General features: G+C 36.0%; 1 protein-coding gene across 4 annotated transcripts in view; it reads left to right on the top strand.

Moving 5' to 3' along the window:
* The window catches only part of TyrRII (Tyramine receptor II), a 148,511-nt gene that overhangs the window by 76,380 nt on the left and 48,892 nt on the right, over nucleotides 1–23,239 (top strand). For 3 of the 4 annotated variants that reach the window (XM_073975420.1, XM_073975426.1, XM_073975414.1), the window contains exon 2: nucleotides 20,496–22,077. In XM_073975420.1, coding sequence (XP_073831521.1) covers nucleotides 21,210–22,077 — 868 coding nt within the window. In that variant the 5' untranslated portion in view covers nucleotides 20,496–21,209. The remainder of the gene's footprint in view (nucleotides 1–20,495; nucleotides 22,078–23,239) is intronic. The other variant, XM_073975431.1, reaches the window with a different exon arrangement.

Here is a 23,239-nt window from a genome sequence, read left to right as displayed (position 1 = left end):
AATTGATAAAAATTTTTACTAGTTTTAAGTACTCTAGTAAAGGATTAGAAAATTTTCATGTATTTTTGTAGAAGACTAATCCGGTAAAAACCCAAACACATCATTTTTTCAAACTTGTCAAAATAATTATGCCAGGCACTTTAGTTCTATTCAAGAATATCACAACAATAAAAAAACGTAGCAGAAGTGGCTAAGCAATCTCAATTTTCCAATTCTTAATATTTATTATAAAAGTCATAAGTTCGACATTTCACAACATTTTCTGATTTTCAAAGAATAGACGTCAGAGACATTATTCATTGCATAAATCCCAAAAAAATCATTACATATCTTCGTCTTTAATATTAAGCATTTGAGGTCGGAGCTATATTTTAACTTCCTCAATTGTACATGGCACTATAATACCATTATTTAAGCTTAATGTTATAAAGTGAGGGAATTCACAAAGACATTTCTTACAATAAATTTTTTTGTTCCATAAAGGAATTTTGATCCGCCGAAATCTAATTTCCAGGGGTGTTGATGTAGGGTATCAAAGGGTCGACCCCGTCCGACTATAGCCTTTGCTTGCTTGTTTTTGGTATTTATGTATATCCTCAGCATTTATGGTAACGAGGTATATACACTTTCATACGGGCAAAATGTGCCTCATCGAAATAATGGTTTAGACCCCAAGTATGTGTGGACGAAATCCGTTTCAGACAATTTGGAGTTGATTTATCCATGTCCGTTAGCCCGTCCGTCTGTCTGTCTGACATGAACGCATGATAATTCTCGAACGGATCAACCGATTTGTTCCAAAACTTGGCTATCGTAATATTTTGTCCAAACTTAGTTTAAGTTCGAAGATGGGCCATGTCGGCCCACTCCCCACAAAATTTCGAATTTTTTCGGAAAATTTGTGCGCACGATAACTCTTGAAGGAAGTAACCGATTTGGTCCATATGTTGGACATCGTGAAATTTCTATCAGACTTAGATGTTGTTTCAATATGGACTTAATCGATCAATCGATCAATTGTGCGCACGGTAACTCTTGAAGGGAGTGACCGATTTGGTCCATATTTTACATACTTTACACATCCTAATATATCTTCCGTATATAGATCATGTTCGAATATGGACTATATTTGTCCACTTTTTGTGTACTTCCCACACAAAATTTCGGAAAAGTTCACTTCAAGGCCTGCTCTCGAATCACTTTGGTTTTTGATGAGGCAACGTTTTTTTAGGGGCAATTCCATACTTCTTGAGAAAATAGCCCGAGCGCACGATAACTCTCGAACTGGGCAACCGATTTGATCCAAATTTGAGCTTCGTCACATTTTGTCTAAACTTAGTTTCAGTTCGAAGATGGACATTACTGGTCCATAACATACGGCACTTTCCCCACCCTCCTTTTTTTTAAAAAAATGTCACTAAAATGGTATGCACGATATTTCTTTAACGGGGCAACCAATTTGGTCCAAACTTTGGATCTTTTAATATTTTGTCCAAATTTAGTTTAGCTGCTTAAATGGTCCATATTGGTCCTCTTCTTAGGTACACAAAATTTCAGCATTAGTGTCAAAGTGCAGTTTAGGATATGCTGGAAGATCCTTTGGAAATGTATAACGATGCTATTCGATGTGGTCGTGCTAACAGCGATATTATGTTTTCCGTGGTCAAGTCCATGCTTCCTGGCATACTGGTCCAAAAGTTATACGATGGCCTACTGAAATGACTAGTGGCTGCGATACCTATCGAAGAGATATGACTTACATAATGGATTATGTCGGTCCATAACTTTAAGTACTTCATCTGCAACACTTTTGAACTTTATTCGTTATCAAAATTTTTGTCGGCAACATCAAATGTCCGAAAAGAGCCACAAAATTCTGAAAAGACCCTAAATACATTCGATTTGTCCGTAGATGAAAGTTTCAATTCATATAGTCCGAGGGTATATCTCTGTCGGCAAAGCCGACTGATACTTTTGTACTTGTTTTACATTCAAAACTATTATATTAAGTTACTTGTTTGAATTATGTAGATTTTCTATAAAAATTTTAAGTTTTTTAAATTAAAATTCCCTTTTGGCGACAAGTCCCAAAAAATCCCACAGTCCGGAAATTGCCCCGAAAAATCTCGAAAACCTGGGGTAAAGAATTTGAAAATTCCCAATCCAGAAATTTTAGAAAACCTGTCCTGTTCGACATACCTTATCTTATCCCTAGACATTAACAGTGACCCATATTCCTAATCTCAGAAGTCTAGTTTTAGCACTATTTTAAATTTGTCGAGAGATCTTATTGCTCATTTAAGATAAAACCAACCAAACTCTGGTTTAAAAAATATATTCATCGAAAATTTAGTTTGCTCACTAAGACTGTATTGCACCTGTCGAAATAGGAATGTTTAAAATTCCGTACCGAACGTAGCTCGTTTACCTACAATTTTACTAGCCTCAAAATAAAAAACGCTAGATGCTAATCTTATTCTCTCTACACTTGGACTGATTGTCTTACAATGCAGCAGTATTCATCTATCCATCCACCAAGCTATCATTCACATTTTCCACGTAACTGTCATGTTTGTCTATTGACATTGTTGGTGTTGTTTCCCCATTTTTTGTCATTGTTTGTTTATTTGGCATTACAGATAACAACAACTAGGCAAACGAGTCAAGTCGGCCGGCCAATAAAATAATCAATGAAAGGAGAAAAAAATTATTTATTCTGACATTTGTTTATTTATCCACTGTCTGCCACATCGATGGTGATAATTTTTCAGAATTGATATTTTATTACAACAATGTTTACAGTGATGACGTTGTAACTGACGTAACGGTAGTAGCAAAAAGCGATAAATATTTTTTGGTATGGAAGAAATTAAGGCAATTCATAAAAAATAATGGAGGTTGGAGGTTAATAAAAAAATAATTCTGAGGCTTTAGTGGTCTTATGTAATAATTTCCTCAATATTAATAATATTTTCTTTTGTTATTATTTGTTTGAAAAATCTTATTGGAAACTTGTTATAATAATTTCCAAATCAATATAAATACCTCATTGCAACACACATTTACAAAATCTACTATCCCATAATCGTACCGGGGCCACTCATTAAAAGTTATTAAAATCCCATTTCACTGCATTTTATCAAACTGATAATCCCATTAAGAAGAATATTTATAAGACTTGCCAATATTTTTCAGGTATAATTTATGATTCATTGTGAATTACCACGAATGGCCGAAAAAAGGCGTATAATATCCTCCCTCAACAGAATTTCCAAAATAATTTCAAAGCAATGTTTAGAGTATCCACTCAGAATCAAAAGCAAAACAAACAACAGGAACGAATGAATGGAATACACATGTTTTCCATGTGAACAACCTCCACACAAGACACGAAAAGTAGTATCACCATCACCACCGCCACATGTCGATTTTTATGAGACGAACAATTTACATCCAGCTGTTTTATTTTTTCCTTGGGATATTCAAAATATTTTCGATATTTTTTGCTGATAAAAATTGTTGTTTGTTTTTGTTGGTAATTTGGTATTAAATTCAAGAGGAACAAAAAATGTAAACGTGGCTGTTAAGAAGCAACAAAAGAAGAAAAAAAAAAAAAACAAACACAGAAAACCATATCAAAATATTTTGACGTGTGAATTAATTGGAATATGTAATTTTTTTGTTACGACTACAGGAAGTGTTGGCGGAATTTTTTTCGGCATCTACGTAATTTTAAACATTTTTTAAATACCCCACTTTATGAAGTTATTTTTTTAAATACTTTTAAAAGCACAAATACAAGACACCATGTGTGGATTTTTCAAGATTTTTAGGGAGTTGGTAGGTGAGGGAGGGAAATCCATAGGTTTAGCAATGATAGCTCAGAATTACCTTTAGATGAGCAGTGGGCACGAAAAGAAAAAATAGAATAACAAAAGCAGTATCAGTTTGTAATATTAAATAAAATGCCCCTATAATGAGTTTTAGGGAGACCCTTATAAAATACTAGGCGTGGATTTCTAAAGATTTTTTACACTAGGCGTGGATTTTTAAATAGTTTTTTACATTAGGCGTGGATTTTTTTAAAGATTTTGTTACATTAAGCGTGGATTTTTTAAAGTTTTTTTTTTACACTAGGCGTGGATTTTTGGAGACCCTTCCAAAAAACTAGGACTGGATATTTTTGATATTTTTTGGGAGACCCTTCCAAAAAACTAGGTGTGGATTTTGTTAAGATTTTTAGGGAGACCCTTCCAAAAAACTAGGCGTGGATTTTTTAAAGATTTTTAGGGAGACCCTTCCAAAAAACTAGGCGTGGATTTTTTAAAGATTTTTAGGGAGACCCTTCCAAAAAACTAGGCGTGGATTTTTTAAAGATTTTTAGGGAGACCCTTCCAAAAAACTAGGCGTGGATTTTTTAAAGATTTTTAGGGAGACCCTTCCAAAAAACTAGGCGTGGATTTTTTAAAGATTTTTAGGGAGACCCTTCCAAAAAACTAGGCGTGGATTTTTTAAAGATTTTTAGGGAGACCCTTCCAAAAAACTAGGCGTGGATTTTTTAAAGATTTTTAGGGAGACCCTTCCAAAAAACTAGGCGTGGATTTTTTAAAGATTTTTAGGGAGACCCTTCCAAAAAACTAGGCGTGGATTTTTTAAAGATTTTTAGGGAGACCCTTCCAAAAAACTAGGCGTGGATTTTTTAAAGATTTTTAGGGAGACCCTTCCAAAAAACTAGGCGTGGATTTTTTTAAAGATTTTTAGGGAGACCCTTCCAAAAAACTAGGCGTGGATTTTTTAAAGATTTTTAGGGAGACCCTTCCAAAAAACTAGGCGTGGATTTTTTAAAGATTTTTAGGGAGACCCTTCCAAAAAACTAGGCGTGGATTTTTTAAAGATTTTTAGGGAGACCCTTCCAAAAAACTAGGCGTGGATTTTTTAAAGATTTTTAGGGAGACCCTTCCAAAAAACTAGGCGTGGATTTTTTAAAGATTTTTAGGGAGACCCTTCCAAAAAACTAGGCGTGGATTTTTTAAAGATTTTTAGGGAGACCCTTCCAAAAAACTAGGCGTGGATTTTTTAAAGATTTTTAGGGAGACCCTTCCAAAAAACTAGGCGTGGATTTTTTAAAGATTTTTAGGGAGACCCTTCCAAAAAACTAGGCGTGGATTTTTTAAAGATTTTTAGGGAGACCCTTCCAAAAAACTAGGCGTGGATTTTTTAAAGATTTTTAGGGAGACCCTTCCAAAAAACTAGGCGTGGATTTTTTAAAGATTTTTAGGGAGACCCTTCCAAAAAACTAGGCGTGGATTTTTTAAAGATTTTTAGGGAGACCCTTCCAAAAAACTAGGCGTGGATTTTTTAAAGATTTTTAGGGAGACCCTTCCAAAAAACTAGGCGTGGATTTTTTAAAGATTTTTAGGGAGACCCTTCCAAAAAACTAGGCGTGGATTTTTTAAAGATTTTTAGGGAGACCCTTCCAAAAAACTAGGCGTGGATTTTTTAAAGATTTTTAGGGAGACCCTTCCAAAAAACTAGGCGTGGATTTTTTAAAGATTTTTAGGGAGACCCTTCCAAAAAACTAGGCGTGGATTTTTTAAAGATTTTTAGGGAGACCCTTCCAAAAAACTAGGCGTGGATTTTTTAAAGATTTTTAGGGAGACCCTTCCAAAAAACTAGGCGTGGATTTTTTAAAGATTTTTAGGGAGACCCTTCCAAAAAACTAGGCGTGGATTTTTTAAAGATTTTTAGGGAGACCCTTCCAAAAAACTAGGCGTGGATTTTTTAAAGATTTTTAGGGAGACCCTTCCAAAAAACTAGGCGTGGATTTTTTAAAGATTTTTAGGGAGACCCTTCCAAAAAACTAGGCGTGGATTTTTTAAAGATTTTTAGGGAGACCCTTCCAAAAAACTAGGCGTGGATTTTTTAAAGATTTTTAGGGAGACCCTTCCAAAAAACTAGGCGTGGATTTTTTAAAGATTTTTAGGGAGACCCTTCCAAAAAACTAGGCGTGGATTTTTTAAAGATTTTTAGGGAGACCCTTCCAAAAAACTAGGCGTGGATTTTTTAAAGATTTTTAGGGAGACCCTTCCAAAAAACTAGGCGTGGATTTTTTAAAGATTTTTAGGGAGACCCTTCCAAAAAACTAGGCGTGGATTTTTTAAAGATTTTTAGGGAGACCCTTCCAAAAAACTAGGCGTGGATTTTTTAAAGATTTTTAGGGAGACCCTTCCAAAAAACTAGGCGTGGATTTTTTAAAGATTTTTAGGGAGACCCTTCCAAAAAACTAGGCGTGGATTTTTTAAAGATTTTTAGGGAGACCCTTCCAAAAAACTAGGCGTGGATTTTTTAAAGATTTTTAGGGAGACCCTTCCAAAAAACTAGGCGTGGATTTTTTAAAGATTTTTAGGGAGACCCTTCCAAAAAACTAGGCGTGGATTTTTTAAAGATTTTTAGGGAGACCCTTCCAAAAAACTAGGCGTGGATTTTTTAAAGATTTTTAGGGAGACCCTTCCAAAAAACTAGGCGTGGATTTTTTAAAGATTTTTAGGGAGACCCTTCCAAAAAACTAGGCGTGGATTTTTTAAAGATTTTTAGGGAGACCCTTCCAAAAAACTAGGCGTGGATTTTTTAAAGATTTTTAGGGAGACCCTTCCAAAAAACTAGGCGTGGATTTTTTAAAGATTTTTAGGGAGACCCTTCCAAAAAACTAGGCGTGGATTTTTTAAAGATTTTTAGGGAGACCCTTCCAAAAAACTAGGCGTGGATTTTTTAAAGATTTTTAGGGAGACCCTTCCAAAAAACTAGGCGTGGATTTTTTAAAGATTTTTAGGGAGACCCTTCCAAAAAACTAGGCGTGGATTTTTTAAAGATTTTTAGGGAGACCCTTCCAAAAAACTAGGCGTGGATTTTTTAAAGATTTTTAGGGAGACCCTTCCAAAAAACTAGGCGTGGATTTTTTAAAGATTTTTAGGGAGACCCTTCCAAAAAACTAGGCGTGGATTTTTTAAAGATTTTTAGGGAGACCCTTCCAAAAAACTAGGCGTGGATTTTTTAAAGATTTTTAGGGAGACCCTTCCAAAAAACTAGGCGTGGATTTTTTAAAGATTTTTAGGGAGACCCTTCCAAAAAACTAGGCGTGGATTTTTTAAAGATTTTTAGGGAGACCCTTCCAAAAAACTAGGCGTGGATTTTTTAAAGATTTTTAGGGAGACCCTTCCAAAAAACTAGGCGTGGATTTTTTAAAGATTTTTAGGGAGACCCTTCCAAAAAACTAGGCGTGGATTTTTTAAAGATTTTTAGGGAGACCCTTCCAAAAAACTAGGCGTGGATTTTTTAAAGATTTTTAGGGAGACCCTTCCAAAAAACTAGGCGTGGATTTTTTAAAGATTTTTAGGGAGACCCTTCCAAAAAACTAGGCGTGGATTTTTTAAAGATTTTTAGGGAGACCCTTCCAAAAAACTAGGCGTGGATTTTTTAAAGATTTTTAGGGAGACCCTTCCAAAAAACTAGGCGTGGATTTTTTAAAGATTTTTAGGGAGACCCTTCCAAAAAACTAGGCGTGGATTTTTTAAAGATTTTTAGGGAGACCCTTCCAAAAAACTAGGCGTGGATTTTTTAAAGATTTTTAGGGAGACCCTTCCAAAAAACTAGGCGTGGATTTTTTAAAGATTTTTAGGGAGACCCTTCCAAAAAACTAGGCGTGGATTTTTTAAAGATTTTTAGGGAGACCCTTCCAAAAAACTAGGCGTGGATTTTTTAAAGATTTTTAGGGAGACCCTTCCAAAAAACTAGGCGTGGATTTTTTAAAGATTTTTAGGGAGACCCTTCCAAAAAACTAGGCGTGGATTTTTTAAAGATTTTTAGGGAGACCCTTCCAAAAAACTTGGCGTGGATTTTTTAAAGATTTTTAGGGAGACCCTTCCAAAAAACTAGGCGTGGATTTTTTAAAGATTTTTAGGGAGACCCTTCCAAAAAACTAGGCGTGGATTTTTTAAAGATTTTTAGGGAGACCCTTCCAAAAAACTAGGCGTGGATTTTTTAAAGATTTTTAGGGAGACCCTTCCAAAAAACTAGGCGTGGATTTTTTAAAGATTTTTAGGGAGACCCTTCCAAAAAACTAGGCGTGGATTTTTTAAAGATTTTTAGGGAGACCCTTCCAAAAAACTAGGCGTGGATTTTTTAAAGATTTTTAGGGAGACCCTTCCAAAAAACTAGGCGTGGATTTTTTAAAGATTTTTAGGGAGACCCTTCCAAAAAACTAGGCGTGGATTTTTTAAAGATTTTTAGGGAGACCCTTCCAAAAAACTAGGCGTGGATTTTTTAAAGATTTTTAGGGAGACCCTTCCAAAAAACTAGGCGTGGATTTTTTAAAGATTTTTAGGGAGACCCTTCCAAAAAACTAGGCGTGGATTTTTTAAAGATTTTTAGGGAGACCCTTCCAAAAAACTAGGCGTGGATTTTTTAAAGATTTTTAGGGAGACCCTTCCAAAAAACTAGGCGTGGATTTTTTAAAGATTTTTAGGGAGACCCTTCCAAAAAACTAGGCGTGGATTTTTTAAAGATTTTTAGGGAGACCCTTCCAAAAAACTAGGCGTGGATTTTTTAAAGATTTTTAGGGAGACCCTTCCAAAAAACTAGGCGTGGATTTTTTAAAGATTTTTAGGGAGACCCTTCCAAAAAACTAGGCGTGGATTTTTTAAAGATTTTTAGGGAGACCCTTCCAAAAAACTAGGCGTGGATTTTTTAAAGATTTTTAGGGAGACCCTTCCAAAAAACTAGGCGTGGATTTTTTAAAGATTTTTAGGGAGACCCTTCCAAAAAACTAGGCGTGGATTTTTTAAAGATTTTTAGGGAGACCCTTCCAAAAAACTAGGCGTGGATTTTTTAAAGATTTTTAGGGAGACCCTTCCAAAAAACTAGGCGTGGATTTTTTAAAGATTTTTAGGGAGACCCTTCCAAAAAACTAGGCGTGGATTTTTCAATATTTCCAAGCCACGTTTTTTGGAAGGGTCTCACTAAAAATCTTGAAAAAAATGCACGAGTAGTTTTTTGGAAGGGCCTTCAATAAAATCTGGAAAAAATCCACACATAGTTTTTGGTATAATTCCACTCATGTTTTTTTGGAAGGAAAAATCCAAGCCGAGTTTTTAGGAAGGGTCAACCTAAAAATCCTGAAAAAATTCACGCCTACATTTTTGGAAGGATCACCCTAAAAATCTTGATAAAATCCGCGACTAATTTTTGGGAAGGGTTCCCCTTAAAATCTTGATAAAATCCAAGACTAGTTTTTTGGAATGGGATCCCTAAAAATCCTGGAAAAATCTACGCCTAGTTTTTAAGAAGGGTTTCCCTAAAAATCTTAAAAAACTCCGTGGATTTTTTAAGATTTTTATTGAAACCATTCCAAAACACTAGGAGTGGATTTTTCAAGATTTTCACGCCATGTTATTTTTGGATAGGGTCTCCCAAAAAAAAATCTTGAAAAAATCCATGCCTAGTTTTTTTTTGAATAAATCCAATCCTAGTTTTTTGGAAAGGTCCCCCTTAAAATCTTGAAAAAATCAAAGCCAAGTTTTTTGAAGAGTCTCCCTAAAATTATTTGAAAAAAATCCACGCATAGTTTTTTTGGAACGATCACCCTTAAAATCTTAAAAAAATCCAAAAAAAGTTTTTTTGGAAGGGTTTTTCTAAAAACCTTGAAAAAATACACGCCATGTTTTTTTGAAGGGTCTCAAGAAAAATCTTAAAAAAAATCCACGATTAGTTTTTTTAGAAGGGTCTTCCTAAAAATATGGAAAAAATCCACGTCATGTTTTTTTGAAGGGTCTCACTAAAAATCTTAAAAAAAATCCACGATTAGTTTTTTTAGAAGGGTCTTCCTAAAAATGTGGAAAATCCACGCCTAGGGTTTTTAATAAATCCACAAATGTTTTTTTGGGAGGGTCTCCCTAAAAATTTTCAAAAAATCCATGCCTAGTTTTGTGAAAAAAATCCACTAGTAGCTTTTAGGGAGGGTCCCCTTTAAAATCTTGAAAAAACCCAAGCCAATTTTTTTTTTGGAAGAATCACCCTTAAAGTCTGGAATAAATCCACGCCTAATTTTTGGAAGAGCCCCCTTAAAATCTTGAAAAATTCCAAGCCTAGTTGTTGGATGGGTCTCCTTAAAAATCTTGAAAAAGTCCACACCTAGTTTTTTAGAAAATCAAGAAAAAATATAAGTCTGGTTTTTTGGAAGGGATTTTTAGGGAGAAACTTACACATGGCAAGATTTCTTCAAAAGTTTTAGGGAGAACCTTCCAAAAAAAACTTTTTTTCAAGATTTTAAAGGAGACCCTTAAAATTGGCGCGGATTTTTTCAAGATTTTATGGAGCCCCTTAAACTTGAGTGGATTTTTTTTAAGGTTTTTAGAAATAACCTTTTTAGGAGGACACTTTGAAAAGCGATGGTCGATATTATCACTAATATACATACATTTTGTAATTTATTTGTCAGCTCTTACTTGTTGATTTAAAGCTGCAAACCACCAAAGTCATTGTACGTCAAAAGAAAAAAAAAATAATTTCAAATCTGACAAATTTGAATACTAATTTTGACATTGTCAGGCGTTACCCTCAAGCAAGAAGAATATCCTTTTACATTCTTTAGGGGGTTTCTTTGTTAAATATTATTTTGAGAAATTCAGCAGGACACGAAAATTTTTCCTTTGACAATTTCTTTCTTTGGTCGCTGTGTTTCTTTATGCTAATGACAATGACCCGAAAAGATAAAGGTAAACAAAAGTAAAGGAACTCTCACTTGAAGCAATGACCCTTAAAATTGCCGAGACAAAAGTGTTAACTTAAATCAAAAAGTGAAAGGATGGAATGACAAGCTTTCTGAAGAGGCTACGGTTTCTTGCACTAAGTTGTTTTGTATAATTGTGTTAGTATTTAATTTATTTCCAAATATAGAAACGCAATCAGTGTATTAAAAAAGTACTTAAATTTTAAAAGTATCTTCTAAGGAATGCAGAAAATTTAGTGACCTTAGTATTTCCCCCCAACAAAATTCATCATTATTTGCTTTGAGGATGATTGCGGTTAGTTGTGTATTAAGTCCTGCTTCAGCTTTAACTTAGCTTAAGTTTATAACATTCGGCGTATGTCTGTTGATATAGGTATTACATATATAAGTTTAGAGGCTCTTACTACTGTGTCTATAAGAATTCCCCTTACTTTACTAAAGGTACTCCATATAAGTCACCCTAACTTTTCAGTTTTTCCACAGAGTCATCCTTCATCCTTATTAAAATCTTCCATTCATGTAATCTCCCATAATAACCCAAAATTATTATGACACTCTTCTCCTCAAAATACATAAACATGTCATAACCAAACCCTCATCACCCCTTCCCCCTTTTTCTTTTTTCATATCCAATATTTATTGGATTAAAATCAAGAATGATGTCTACCTTTTTTCCATGGGAATCCTGTTTCCCCTACATACCTACTTATTTTAGTAACCACCATATAATGGTGAGTGAATGTTCCGCAATCGAGTTGATGACTTTCAAAAAGAGTGGAATTAATTTAAAACCCACAAACCCCGGTTACAAAGGAATGTAAATCTTTGTTGAATCCTTAACAAATTAATATTCCTTTACAAGGAGTTTTGTTTGGGGGGATTGAGCTTTGTTATGGAAGGGAATGCTAAGCTAAAATAATGTTTTCAAACAAATTAAATGGAAAGGATTTGAATATTAATGTGATCTATGTTGTTGTGTGTATGGGTGTGTTACCACTTACAAAAAGGTGAATTGGGGATTCCTTGGAGACTGTTAGTGACGCTGGCGATGATTTAATATTTGTATATTAACAAGTAAAATGAAGGCGACATTTATTTCATTATCTAAGTGAAATATTTAATAATTTCAATTTTAATAAATCTAAAAGGAAATGTGGGATTGGTGCAAATGACTTAAAAAAATACAAGTAAGAACGGCGTACAATATTGGAGTTATAATTCAATTGTATTGCACAGCAACATGTATGTTTCACACACTGTATTTTGGCCTTAGAAGACATTAATGTAACTAGTAGGCATTGAAATATGAATTTGTCAATTTTCCTAAAGCTGGGTACACATTGTCAGTTTTGAATGACAGCTTTGTTGTTGCTTGCTAGTGTGGCCGTTCATTTTTGTCATTCATCATGCAACCACAAAATATATTGTGGTTGCTGGACGGTTGGACAGTTATCGATAATTGCAAAAAATCGTCATTCAAAACTGACAATGTGTACTGTACTTTACTTTTATGTATGCATTGAAAATATTTATTCAGTCAATAAAAGCGATTCAAACTAACAGGTTATGGAATATTGTGACATATGTATTGAAATTGTGAAAAAATAATTTTGGTGAAAATGAATTCCATGTACCAAATTGAAAAGCTTGATGAAGGCAATTATGAAAGCTGGAGTATCCAAATGAAAAGTGTGCTTATTCATTGCGGACAATGGGGAATTGTCAGCGGGGATACGAAAATTGATCCATTGAAGAATGATGCGCAAAATTGATGGAAGAAGAAGGCGCTCGCAACAATTTACCTTAGCGTGAAACCAACTCAATTGAATGTTATCAAGAACTGCAAAACATCGTTGGAGGCGTGGGTTAAGCTGGAAGAAGTATACAAACCACAAGGGCCAATCCAGAAGGTGGCATTATACAAAAATATGCTGGGCTTGAAAATGAACAGTAATGGTAAGATGTGATGAATTTGTGGAAATATCGGAGAAACAAGCCGAAATTGGGATACAGATTCAGGAGGAGTTGTTGCCCGAAATTTTATTGGCGAGCCTTCCAAGACAATATGAGAATTTCGTGGTGGCTATAGAGACACGAGACAAGTTGACGAGTTTTTCAACAATAAAGCAGAAACTGCTGCTGCTGCTATACACCAAAGAATAAAGTTCAAGGTAAGGGTGACAAGAAGAAGCAGTTCAAAGGAAAGTGTTTTTCATGTGGCCAAATTGGCAAATAAGTGCGAAGCAAATCAGAACAAGAATAAACATCAGTCTTTCACGATGATAGGTGTTGCAGAAGCAGGTAAGCTGAATAAATCGCTGTGGTATTTAGATAGTGGGGCAACTGCACAGATGTGCAATGACAGAAGATTATTTACCAAAATCGAGGAACATGAAGAACGAATAGTATTGGCTGGTGATAATTTTTTGAGAACTGTAGTCAGGGGAGAAGTTTTGATAAAAACTGAAATTGTGAAATCAAATTGCAAAATGTGTTGTATTCTCCAGAGCTACAAGCAACTTTTATTTCCATTAGTAAGGCAGTGAACCAGGGATTAAAAGCCACATTTACCAAGTCGAGTGCTATTTTGAAAGCATCAAAAATTTATGACATGTTTGTGCTAGAAAATCGTCAAGAAAAGGTATTTACTGACTGAACATCTTTGGCACAATCGGTACGGCCATTTAAACCACAGAAGTTTGAGTGAACTCAATTCCAAGGAAATGGTAAGAGGTATGAAAATCGACCAAACATCAAATGATACGAAGTGCAAAAGTTGTATGCTTGGAAAAGTCCATACACTACCGTTCCCGAAACAGTCTGAAACTTCAGCGAATGAAATATTGGAATTTATACACAGTGATGTTTGCGGGCCGATCAAAGTCCCGTCTGTTGGTGGTTCAAAGTATTTCCTAACTTTCATAGACGATAGATCACGGAGAATTTTTGTATATTTTTTAAAGTCGAAGGATGAAGTTTTAGCAAAATTCATGGAATTTCGAATGCTGGTGGAAAAACAGACTGATTAGAAGATTAAGGTACTTCGCAGTGACAATGGTGGCGAATATATCAACAGAGAATTTGACAAATATCTGAAGAATAATGGCATCAAAAGACAGTTGACAGTTCCGTATAGTCCTCAGCAGAACGGAGTGGCGGAACGTGCTAATAGAGCTCTGGTAGAAATGGCAAGAACCATGATGTTGCATGCAGGTGTGAGTGAAAATGTATGGGCAGAAGCAATAATGACAGCGGCTTACTTGCGAAACAGAAGTTCCACAAAGCATCTGAAAGAGAAGACACCTTACGAAATATGGCATGGCAAGAAACCAAATGTAAGTCATTTACGAACTTTCGGTTCTTATTGTGTAGCATTGAACAACACCCATAAACGCAAGTTCGAAAAGAGAGGGGAGGAGTACATAATGGAAGGCTATTCCTTAGTCTCAAAAGCATTTCGACTTTACAGTAAAGGACAAAGAAAAGTAATTGAAAGAAGAGATGCCATTTTCGACGAGAATAAATTCCAGGTAGATGACAATGAAATAACCAAAGAAAAATGTCTTACAATATATTTGCAACAAAATGAACTTCAAGCGAATGAACCTCAACCAAATGAACCTGATGATGGTCGCATTGAAAGCACCGATGAAACATTGACGGGAGACATCGAGTACGGAAGTAATGACGAAGTTTTTGGTACAGCAAATGAAGATTCAAGTTGCGACAGTCAGGAGGATGTGCCAAGAATTGGGCCTGGAAGATAATACGAACAGGACAACATGGAAGACCCAAAAAGGTATACAATGTATTGAATCGCATGACAACGGAAAATATCCTCAACCAGTTGAAGAAGCTATGAAAAGTGAAGATTCCGATCAATGGTTGAATGCTATGAAAACGGAATTTACATCTTTAGAAAAGAACAAGACCTGGGAAGAGGTTGTATTACCGCCGAAATGTAAAACCATTGGTTGTAAATGGGTGTTCGCGTTAAAACGAAAAAAGCACGGTGAAATAGAGAGATACAAATCACGTTTGGTAGCGAAGGGATGTAGCCAGAGATATGGGATTGACTACAAAGAGACATTTTCTCCAGTGGTAAGATATGCTACTATAAGAATGCTATTGGCTATTGCAGCTCAGGAGAAAATGCACTTACACCAAATTGATGTTAGTACGGCTTATCTAAATAGCGAATTGCAAGAGGATGTATACATGGCACCACCAGAAGGTTTTAAAATTGCAAGTCAGTACGACTATGGAATGAGAAATTAGACACCGTTTTGAAGAATTTTGGATTTATATCATTTGAAAACGAACCATGCTTAAACAAAATGAATAAAGATAATGAAATTATCTTAGTGGCAGTTTACGTTGATGACATCATCATAGCAAGCAAGGACGAACAACAAATTACACAAATGAAGGCAATGATTGCAGAAGAATTCGATATCAGCGACAAAGGACGATTGCAACATTTTCTGGGCATGGGGATTGATCGAGAGAACAGCACGGGTTCTATAAAACTAAACCAAGTTCAATATATCAAGGACATGCTAGAACAATATGGAATGAAAGATTGCAAAACGTCGCCAGAACCTTTAACACCAGGATATCAAATACAGTGCCTGGCAATTGTGTGTTTGGTTTCTTACCCGATTGGTCTTCTATAAAAGTATAAAAAATATTCTTGCTAGTTCTTTAGTAGAGTACTTAAAATTAGTAACAAATTTTATGAATTCAAATGTACGCTTGCTCTTTTGTAATGGAAATAAAATTTAACAGCGTGGCATAAATATTTTGACATTTTTTAGACCTCAACAATAAAATTTTTTTAATTATATTTATATTATTATGAGTTACGGTAAAAATAATATATTTTGCACACATTTGTGCCATTATGGACGGATAGATATTTCAAGAATATAGGGATATTCAAGAGATTTATCATTAAACAATATTATTTTGTTTTTCAAAATAGTCAGGCTTAATCACATAGTCGTTGTTTTAATATTTTATTAAAACAACTTTAATTTATTAGTGGGAAAAATTGGCGATGTAGTATAGTTTCAGATCTTCATCAGTTCCCTTGTTTCTTGTTTTTCAACAAGACACTTTTTATACCCAAGTGTCAATTGCCCGCTCAAATAGATACGTGTGCAAAGAAACACTCTGATCGAGAATTTCTTTGGCACTACCTAAACTCGAGCAACTTCACTTGCAAACAAAACCAAATCTTTCCCATTGGGCACGGTCGAAATGTTGTTTATTGCTGTAGTATGCAATACCAACAAATTAGTTATGTGGTTTTTCATCGAGAATCGACGAACGCATAGCAGTGGGAAAGATTTGGTTTTGTTTGCAAGTGAAGTTGCTCGAGTTTAGGTAGTGCCAAAGAAATTCTCGATCAGAGTGTTTCTTTGCACATGTATCTATTTGAGCGGGCAATTGACACTTGTTGAAAAACAAGAAACAAGGGAACTGATGAAGATCTGAAACTATAGTCTTCCCTGCCTTACCCCTTGGTAAACATCGCCAATTTTTCCCACTAATAAATTAAATTAATAAAGTTGTTTTAATAAATTATTAAAACAACGACTATGGGATTAAGCCTGACTATTTTGAAAAACAAAATGGAAGTCGTCATCCCAAATAAAAAAACGCCAACCCTTCCATTAAAAACTATTTTCAATGGTTTTCTCCCATTATCTTGGAATATTTTGCGGATTTCTTACAAATGTGATATTTGAAGCAAATAACTTTAAGTTTCAACCCGAAATACGCTCTAAACGTGCTCCACAAAATTCAGTTTTACCGTAGCAGTGTTCTGCAAATGAATACATAACATTTCGATCACTTTACTACCATGTTGTTATGATAGATCGTTCAAAGTGCAAAAATATTCATTATTCTCCACATCATTAACGATAAAAATTAAATATCGCAGTATTTAAAATGGTAGATCAGAGTATTCTGATGCCTGGGAGCATTTAGGCTTGGAAATAACACCAAAAGGACATTTATTTCATAAAGATACCCGGTTGCGGTTTTTTGACTAAAGCTTACTGAAAAGTGTATTTTAAGATGAATTATGTTCAAATATATTTTTATCAGTCCACAATATGCTCTGCCACAATGATTATGGGTGGTAAATGATTTTTATTGAAAATCTAATTGACCATTTTTGCAGCTATGCCTTATCAACCGAGTGGAATAGCAAAATATGATTTCAAATTATGTTTTAATGTCTAGAGATTCTAGTCTTAATAGAGAACTTGTTTTGACATCGAAATTGCTACGAAGATGAGTTTTTGTGTGCATAAGTAAGATCGGATTTGTAATTCTGCACTATTTACCTGAGAACAACTTCTGTAATTTCACATTTTCTGCCTAGATCATGCATATTTACAGTTTCTTACATTTTGATATTTATTCGTTACAAAATAAATAGATAACTGCAGCAATTTCTAATCATTAGTTACATTTATCACCGCAACTGCCATTTTAAATTATTTTACAACTTTTGACACCAACATTCCCTATTTTAATTTAAAGTCTATGACTGTCAAGTGCATTTTTACTTAAATGTTAATTATTTAGCTAAAGTAATTAAATTTTGGTACCAAAAGGTACGATTAAGTACCAAAAGTAACACAATTATGACGTGTCAAAATACTTATGCGTTTTGTTTTTGTCTCCCTTTTTAAACATTCTCCTACCTAATCACAAATTAAGCTGGAATTTCTTTGATCCATTAATTTTTATTTAGCTGACAGGTTAAAGCAAAACCCTAAACTGTTAATATCCCGTTTTATAAATGCTGACAATAATTATATGCCTTTTAAGACAAATGTAGATTTTGTCAAAAAAATTATGCCAGGGACTGTACAATGTAATGGTAACTGCAAGAAAGCTAATCAACATGAGTATCAATCATTCATTGGAGCATTGACTTATCTCGCAATTACTAACCGACTAGACATTCTACATTAAGTAAACAAGCTTGCTCAAAAAAATGCTGATCCTCATGTTGAACACTTAGCGGCAACGAAAGATATTATACAATATCTGGCAGGTGAAAAATGTGTATACGGATATGATGCAGATTGGGGAAGTAGTACAACGGATAGAAAATCGTATACTGGTTACATATTTTTCCTTAATGGTTGTGCTGCATCCTGGGAGAGCAAGAAGCAAAACACTATGGCCCTCAACAGCACAGAAGCCGAGTATATGACGATGTCGAACGCAGCAAAGGATGCAATATACGTGAAGCGTTTTGTTGGAAGAAATGGAATACATAAGAGGTGATCCTATATTACTATATGTCGACAATCAAGGAGCTTACAAGTTAGCGCAGAATCCCGCTTTCCACAATAGAACAACCTTTAGCTCTCGTCTATAAAGACGACCTTAAGCTCTCGTCTATAAAGACGACCTTCTGCTCATCTATAAAGACTGCTTTCATCACGTCTGACTCCTCTTTACTCGTCTAAAAAGTCTTCCTATAAAAACTACTCCTGCTTGTCTATAAGGACTCACTTCGGCTTGTCTATTAAGACTTCCATCTGCTCGTCTATAAAGAATCTCTCCTGATTGTTTATAAAGATGACCTTTAGCTCGTCTAAAAAGACGACCTTAATAGGGATACGTATAATCGATTTCGGTTAATAGATTAATCGGTTATTAGCCATAAAGTTTCTAAAAGCCGTAGTCGACTATTGAATCTGCGAAAACCGGATAATCGATTATTCTAAGTCGACTTTCGGAAGACGGAGTCAACTATTATGCGTAGTGAACCATCAGTCGTATTCTATTATTCGTAGTCTACTATTAAACGAAGTCGACTATTAATCGTAGTTGACTATTGGGTGTCCTAAAACCGCGTAATCAACGGAACTTTTTTTATACATATAAACACCACGGATCGCATCAAGGAAAATGGTCGATTATATTCGATTATTATCGGTTTTCGGCGGTTAACGATTAATCGAAAGTCGACTTTTTCAACACTTTCGAATAGTCAAATAACCGAAAATCGAGTTTTAGTTTTTTTAGTCTATAAAGACGACCTTAAGCTCTCGTCTATAAAGACGACCTTCAGCTTGTCTATAAAGACAACCTTCAGCTCTCGTCTATAAAGACGACCTTCAGCTTGTCTATAAAGACGACATTCAGCTCGCCTATAAAGACGACCTTCAGCTCTCGTCTATAAAAACGACCTTCAGCTCTCGTCTATAAAGACGACCTTCAGCTCTCGTCTATAAAGACGACCATCAGCTCGTCTATAAAGATGATCATCAGCTCGTCTATAAAGACGACCTTCAGCTCTTGTCTGTGAAGACGACCTTCAGCTCTCGTCTATAAAGACGACCTTCAGCTCTTGTCTATAAAGACGACCTTAAGCTCTTGTCTGTAAAGACGACCTTCAGCTCTCGTCTATAAAGACGACCTTCAGCTCTTGTCTATAAAGACGACCTTCAGCTCTCGTCTATAAAGACAAGCTTTAGCTCTCGTCTATAAAGACGACCTTCTTCTCTCGGCTATAAAGCCGACCTTTAGCTCTCGTCTATAAAGACGACGTTCAGCTCTCGTCTATAAAGACGACTATCAGCCCGTCTATAAAGACGACCTTCGGCTCTTGTCTATAAAGACGACCTTCAGCTCTCGTCTATAAAGACGACCTTCAGCTCTCGTCTATAAAGACGACCTTCAGCCCGTCTATAAAAACGACCTTCGGCTCTCGTCTACAAAGACGACCTTCAGCTCTCGTCTATAAAGACGATCTTCAGCTCTCGTCTATTAAGACGACCTTCAGCTCATCTATAAGGACGACTTTCATCACGTCTGACTCCCCTTAGCTCGTTTAAAAAGTCTTTCTTCTGTTAGCCTATAAAAACTTCCTTCTGCTCTTCTATAAGGACTCCCTCCTGATTGTTTATAAAGACGACCTTCAGCTCTCGTCTATAAAGACGACCTTCAGCTATCGTCTATAAAGACGACTTCAGCTCGCGTCTATAAAGACGACCTTCAGCTTGTCTATAATGACGACCATCTGCTCGTCTATAAAGACGACCTTCTGGTCGTCCATAAACACGACATTCAGCTCGTCTATAAAGACTGCATTCATCACGTCTGACTCTCCTTAGCTCGTCTAAAAAGTCTTCCTTCTGTTAGCCTATAAAAACTTCCTCCTGCTTGTCTATAATGACTCACTTCGGCTTGTCTATTAAAACTTCCTTCTGCTCGTCTACAAAGACTCCCTCCTGATTGTTTATAAAGTAAGTTTGTTCATTTCGCTTATTTTCACTTTCCATTCGAGTGACATTTTCAACAGAAATCAAAATTTGAATTTGTAGTACATCACCTTGTAATAATATCTCAAAATGTCCTCTTTCGAATTGGCAGCAAACAATTTGAGCACTGATTTCCAATCGATTGCATTTGTAACTAAACAAATGTGTTCATGTCAAATGTTGGCCTTTAGCCATTTTTGGCAAATTGTGTTTATGGGTCTGTGTGTGCGTTCATTCTAGTCATGTCGATTGGTTTTTTTCAAATACACGTGTTTGTTTCTAATCAAAATTCAAAATTGCACTCGTATAGTTTAAACTTTAAAATTCAATATTAAAAAACAATTCAATTTTTTTTGTTATGTATACTAAATAAGAAAATTATAACTTTTGCTTTCCTTCTTTCTTTTTTGCAGGTGAAATGTGAACAAAGGAAGTTAGTTGGGCATAACGAACGTATGACTCAAATATCCTTGACTGGACAACCAATTAACCAGAGTACTTTTGGCAATCACACTTTTTCGGTGAGGAGGTATTTCCGGCTTGGCATAAAAATAGCAAGAACACACATCCTCACCCCAAAAACAAACGAAAATAACAAAAGAGAAAAAAAAAACAACTTAAACAATTTTATTAGTGTAAGTTAAACAGGAAGTATTAGGTCAGCGGTTGCTGCCATAAAAAGGCCAACTGGAAGGAAAACAAAAAGAACAGCAACAAACAGCCATTATCGATGTGGGTCTAACGATTATGAAAAGCCAAAACTTAAACTAAAGTTCATATGAGCATATTTGGAAACTAAACACAGAAGTGTTTTGCACGTTAAGGAAGCCATAGCCACAGCAGTTGGCAAATATCACCAAGTTAAACGTTTAAGCGAATGTTGTTGTGGTAAATTGCAACTGAAAAGTAGAACAAAAAAGAATTGTGATTAGAGAGAATATTGCATTTTAACTGCCTCTGCATTCTCCTCCACCTACACTAAGCCAACAACTATGCCTGGAGTGGGTTTTCCCAACCAACTGGCCTCTGAAATAATCTCAAGCTGTTTTTCAATGTCTAAGTGAATTGGAGACTGTGTGCATTTGAAAAGCGGAATTGCTGGCAATCCGCCGCACTCCTTGTAAAATATGACAGGCCAACAAATGTATTTGCCTTGGTGGCCACTACTTTATGGTACTCTGGAGGTTACAACACAGCAGGTATTGGCTGCTGTGGAAACAGCAGCAGCAGCCATAGAGAGAACAACATCCACAATAGACACAAAATCATCATTCCAGCCGTTTAATTCTAATGGTCCAGAAAAACATCATCTAGTTGTAACATCATTGCCATCTTCCGGTACTAACCACAATTCCTATGCCGCCAACAGTTCATCATCAATGTCTTCTAGGAAAGTATTTCCAGCTAGAGAGACATTATTACCCACCTCGTCATCATTGTCCTCCTCCTCTTTAGCATCATCATTAGTGGCCAATATCATGGAACGTTCCATAAACACATTTGAGAATGTCAGTAATAGATTTTCACATTCCCCAGATGCTTTTGTGGCTGTCACAAGTCCTGGTGGCATGGCATTGCTAAGCAATCTCACATGGTCATCAACATCGACAGTTAGCAGCAGTAATAACCCCTCTTCATATGTGATCTCAAATACTTCCAGCGATGCTGACATCAATGTTACCTCCTTCTCATCCTCGCCCTCCTCCTCCTCCACCGCCTCGCCCATTGCCACCATGATGATGATATCAACATCGACTCTGCCACCATCGGTCGATTCCTATTTGATTGGTATGGCCTGGCCCAAAGCATTGGTCGTTGCCATATTTATGCTGCTAATATTGGTTACTGTGGTCGGTAATACTCTTGTGATTTTAGCCGTTTTGACAACACGTCGACTGCGTACTGTGACAAATTGCTTTGTCCTTAATTTAGCCATAACCGATTGGTTGGTGGGCACCTGTGTTATGCCACCTGCAGTTATGGTCTATATTGTGGGTGAGTATTGTAACACATAAACATTTTTTTCTGGCTTACTGACATTCTGGAGTAGGCTTGAGTTATTTTTGCTGGTAATTATGTGGCTTTTTAAAAGGTGTTCAAAGGTGGACGGTGGGGCAAGAATTTCGGAAATTTTTAAAAAAATCGATGGAAAGACGAGCTGAGGCAGGGTACCTTTATGGACTACTGAATAGAGATTTAATGAAATGGAGGAAGTGTTTATATACGAGCTGAAGGGAGACTTTATAGACGAACTGAAGGTCGTCTTTATAGACGAACTGAAGGTCGTCTTTATAGAAGCACTGATGGTCGTCTTTGTAGGCCAGCTGATTTTCATCTTTTTAGACGAGCTGATTGGCGTATTTTTAGACGAGCTGAAGCTCCTCTTTATATACTTACTGAATGTAGTCTTTATGGACGAGCTGAAGGGGGGCTTTATAGACGAGCGGTAGGGAGACTTTATAGACGAGCGGAAGGGAGTTTTTATAGACGAGCGGTAGGGAACTTTTATAGACGAGCGGAAGGGAGTTTTTATAGACGAGCGGTAGGGAACTTTTATAGACGAGCGACGGGAATTTTTATAGACGAGAGGAAGGCAGTCTTTATAGACCAACGTGAGGGAGTTTTTATAGACGAGCGGAAGGGAATTTTTATAGACGAGCCGAAGGGAACTTTATGGACGAACTGATGGAGGTCTTTATAGACGAACTGAAGGGAATATTTATGGACTTTATAGACGAGCTGATGGTCGTCTTTATAGACGAACTGAAGGTCATCTTTATAGACGAACTGAAGGTCGTCTTTATAGACGAACTGAAGGTCGTCTTTATAGACGAGCTGATAGTCGTCTTTATAGACGAGCTGAAGGTCGTCTTTATAGACGAACGAACTGAAGGTCGTCTTCATAGACGAACTGAAGGTCATCTTTATAGACGAACGAACTGAAGGTCGTCTTTATAGACGAACTGAAGGTCGTCTTTATAGACGAACTGAAGGTCGCCTTTATAGACGAACTGATGGTCGTCTTTATAGACGAACTAAAGGGAGTATTTATAGACGAACTGAAGGTCGTCTTTATAGACGAACTGAAGGTCGTCTTTATAGACGAACTGAAGGTCGTCTTTATAGACGAACTGAAGGTCGTCTTTATAGACGAACT

Source organism: Musca autumnalis, unplaced genomic scaffold (assembly GCF_047663935.1).
Source record: "Musca autumnalis isolate F117 unplaced genomic scaffold, ASM4766393v1 scaffold_1, whole genome shotgun sequence".
In the NCBI taxonomy this organism is placed as follows: domain Eukaryota; kingdom Metazoa; phylum Arthropoda; class Insecta; order Diptera; family Muscidae; genus Musca; species Musca autumnalis.
Note: the sequence above shows the minus strand (reverse complement) of the source record. Positions and strands in the feature narration are given on the sequence as shown.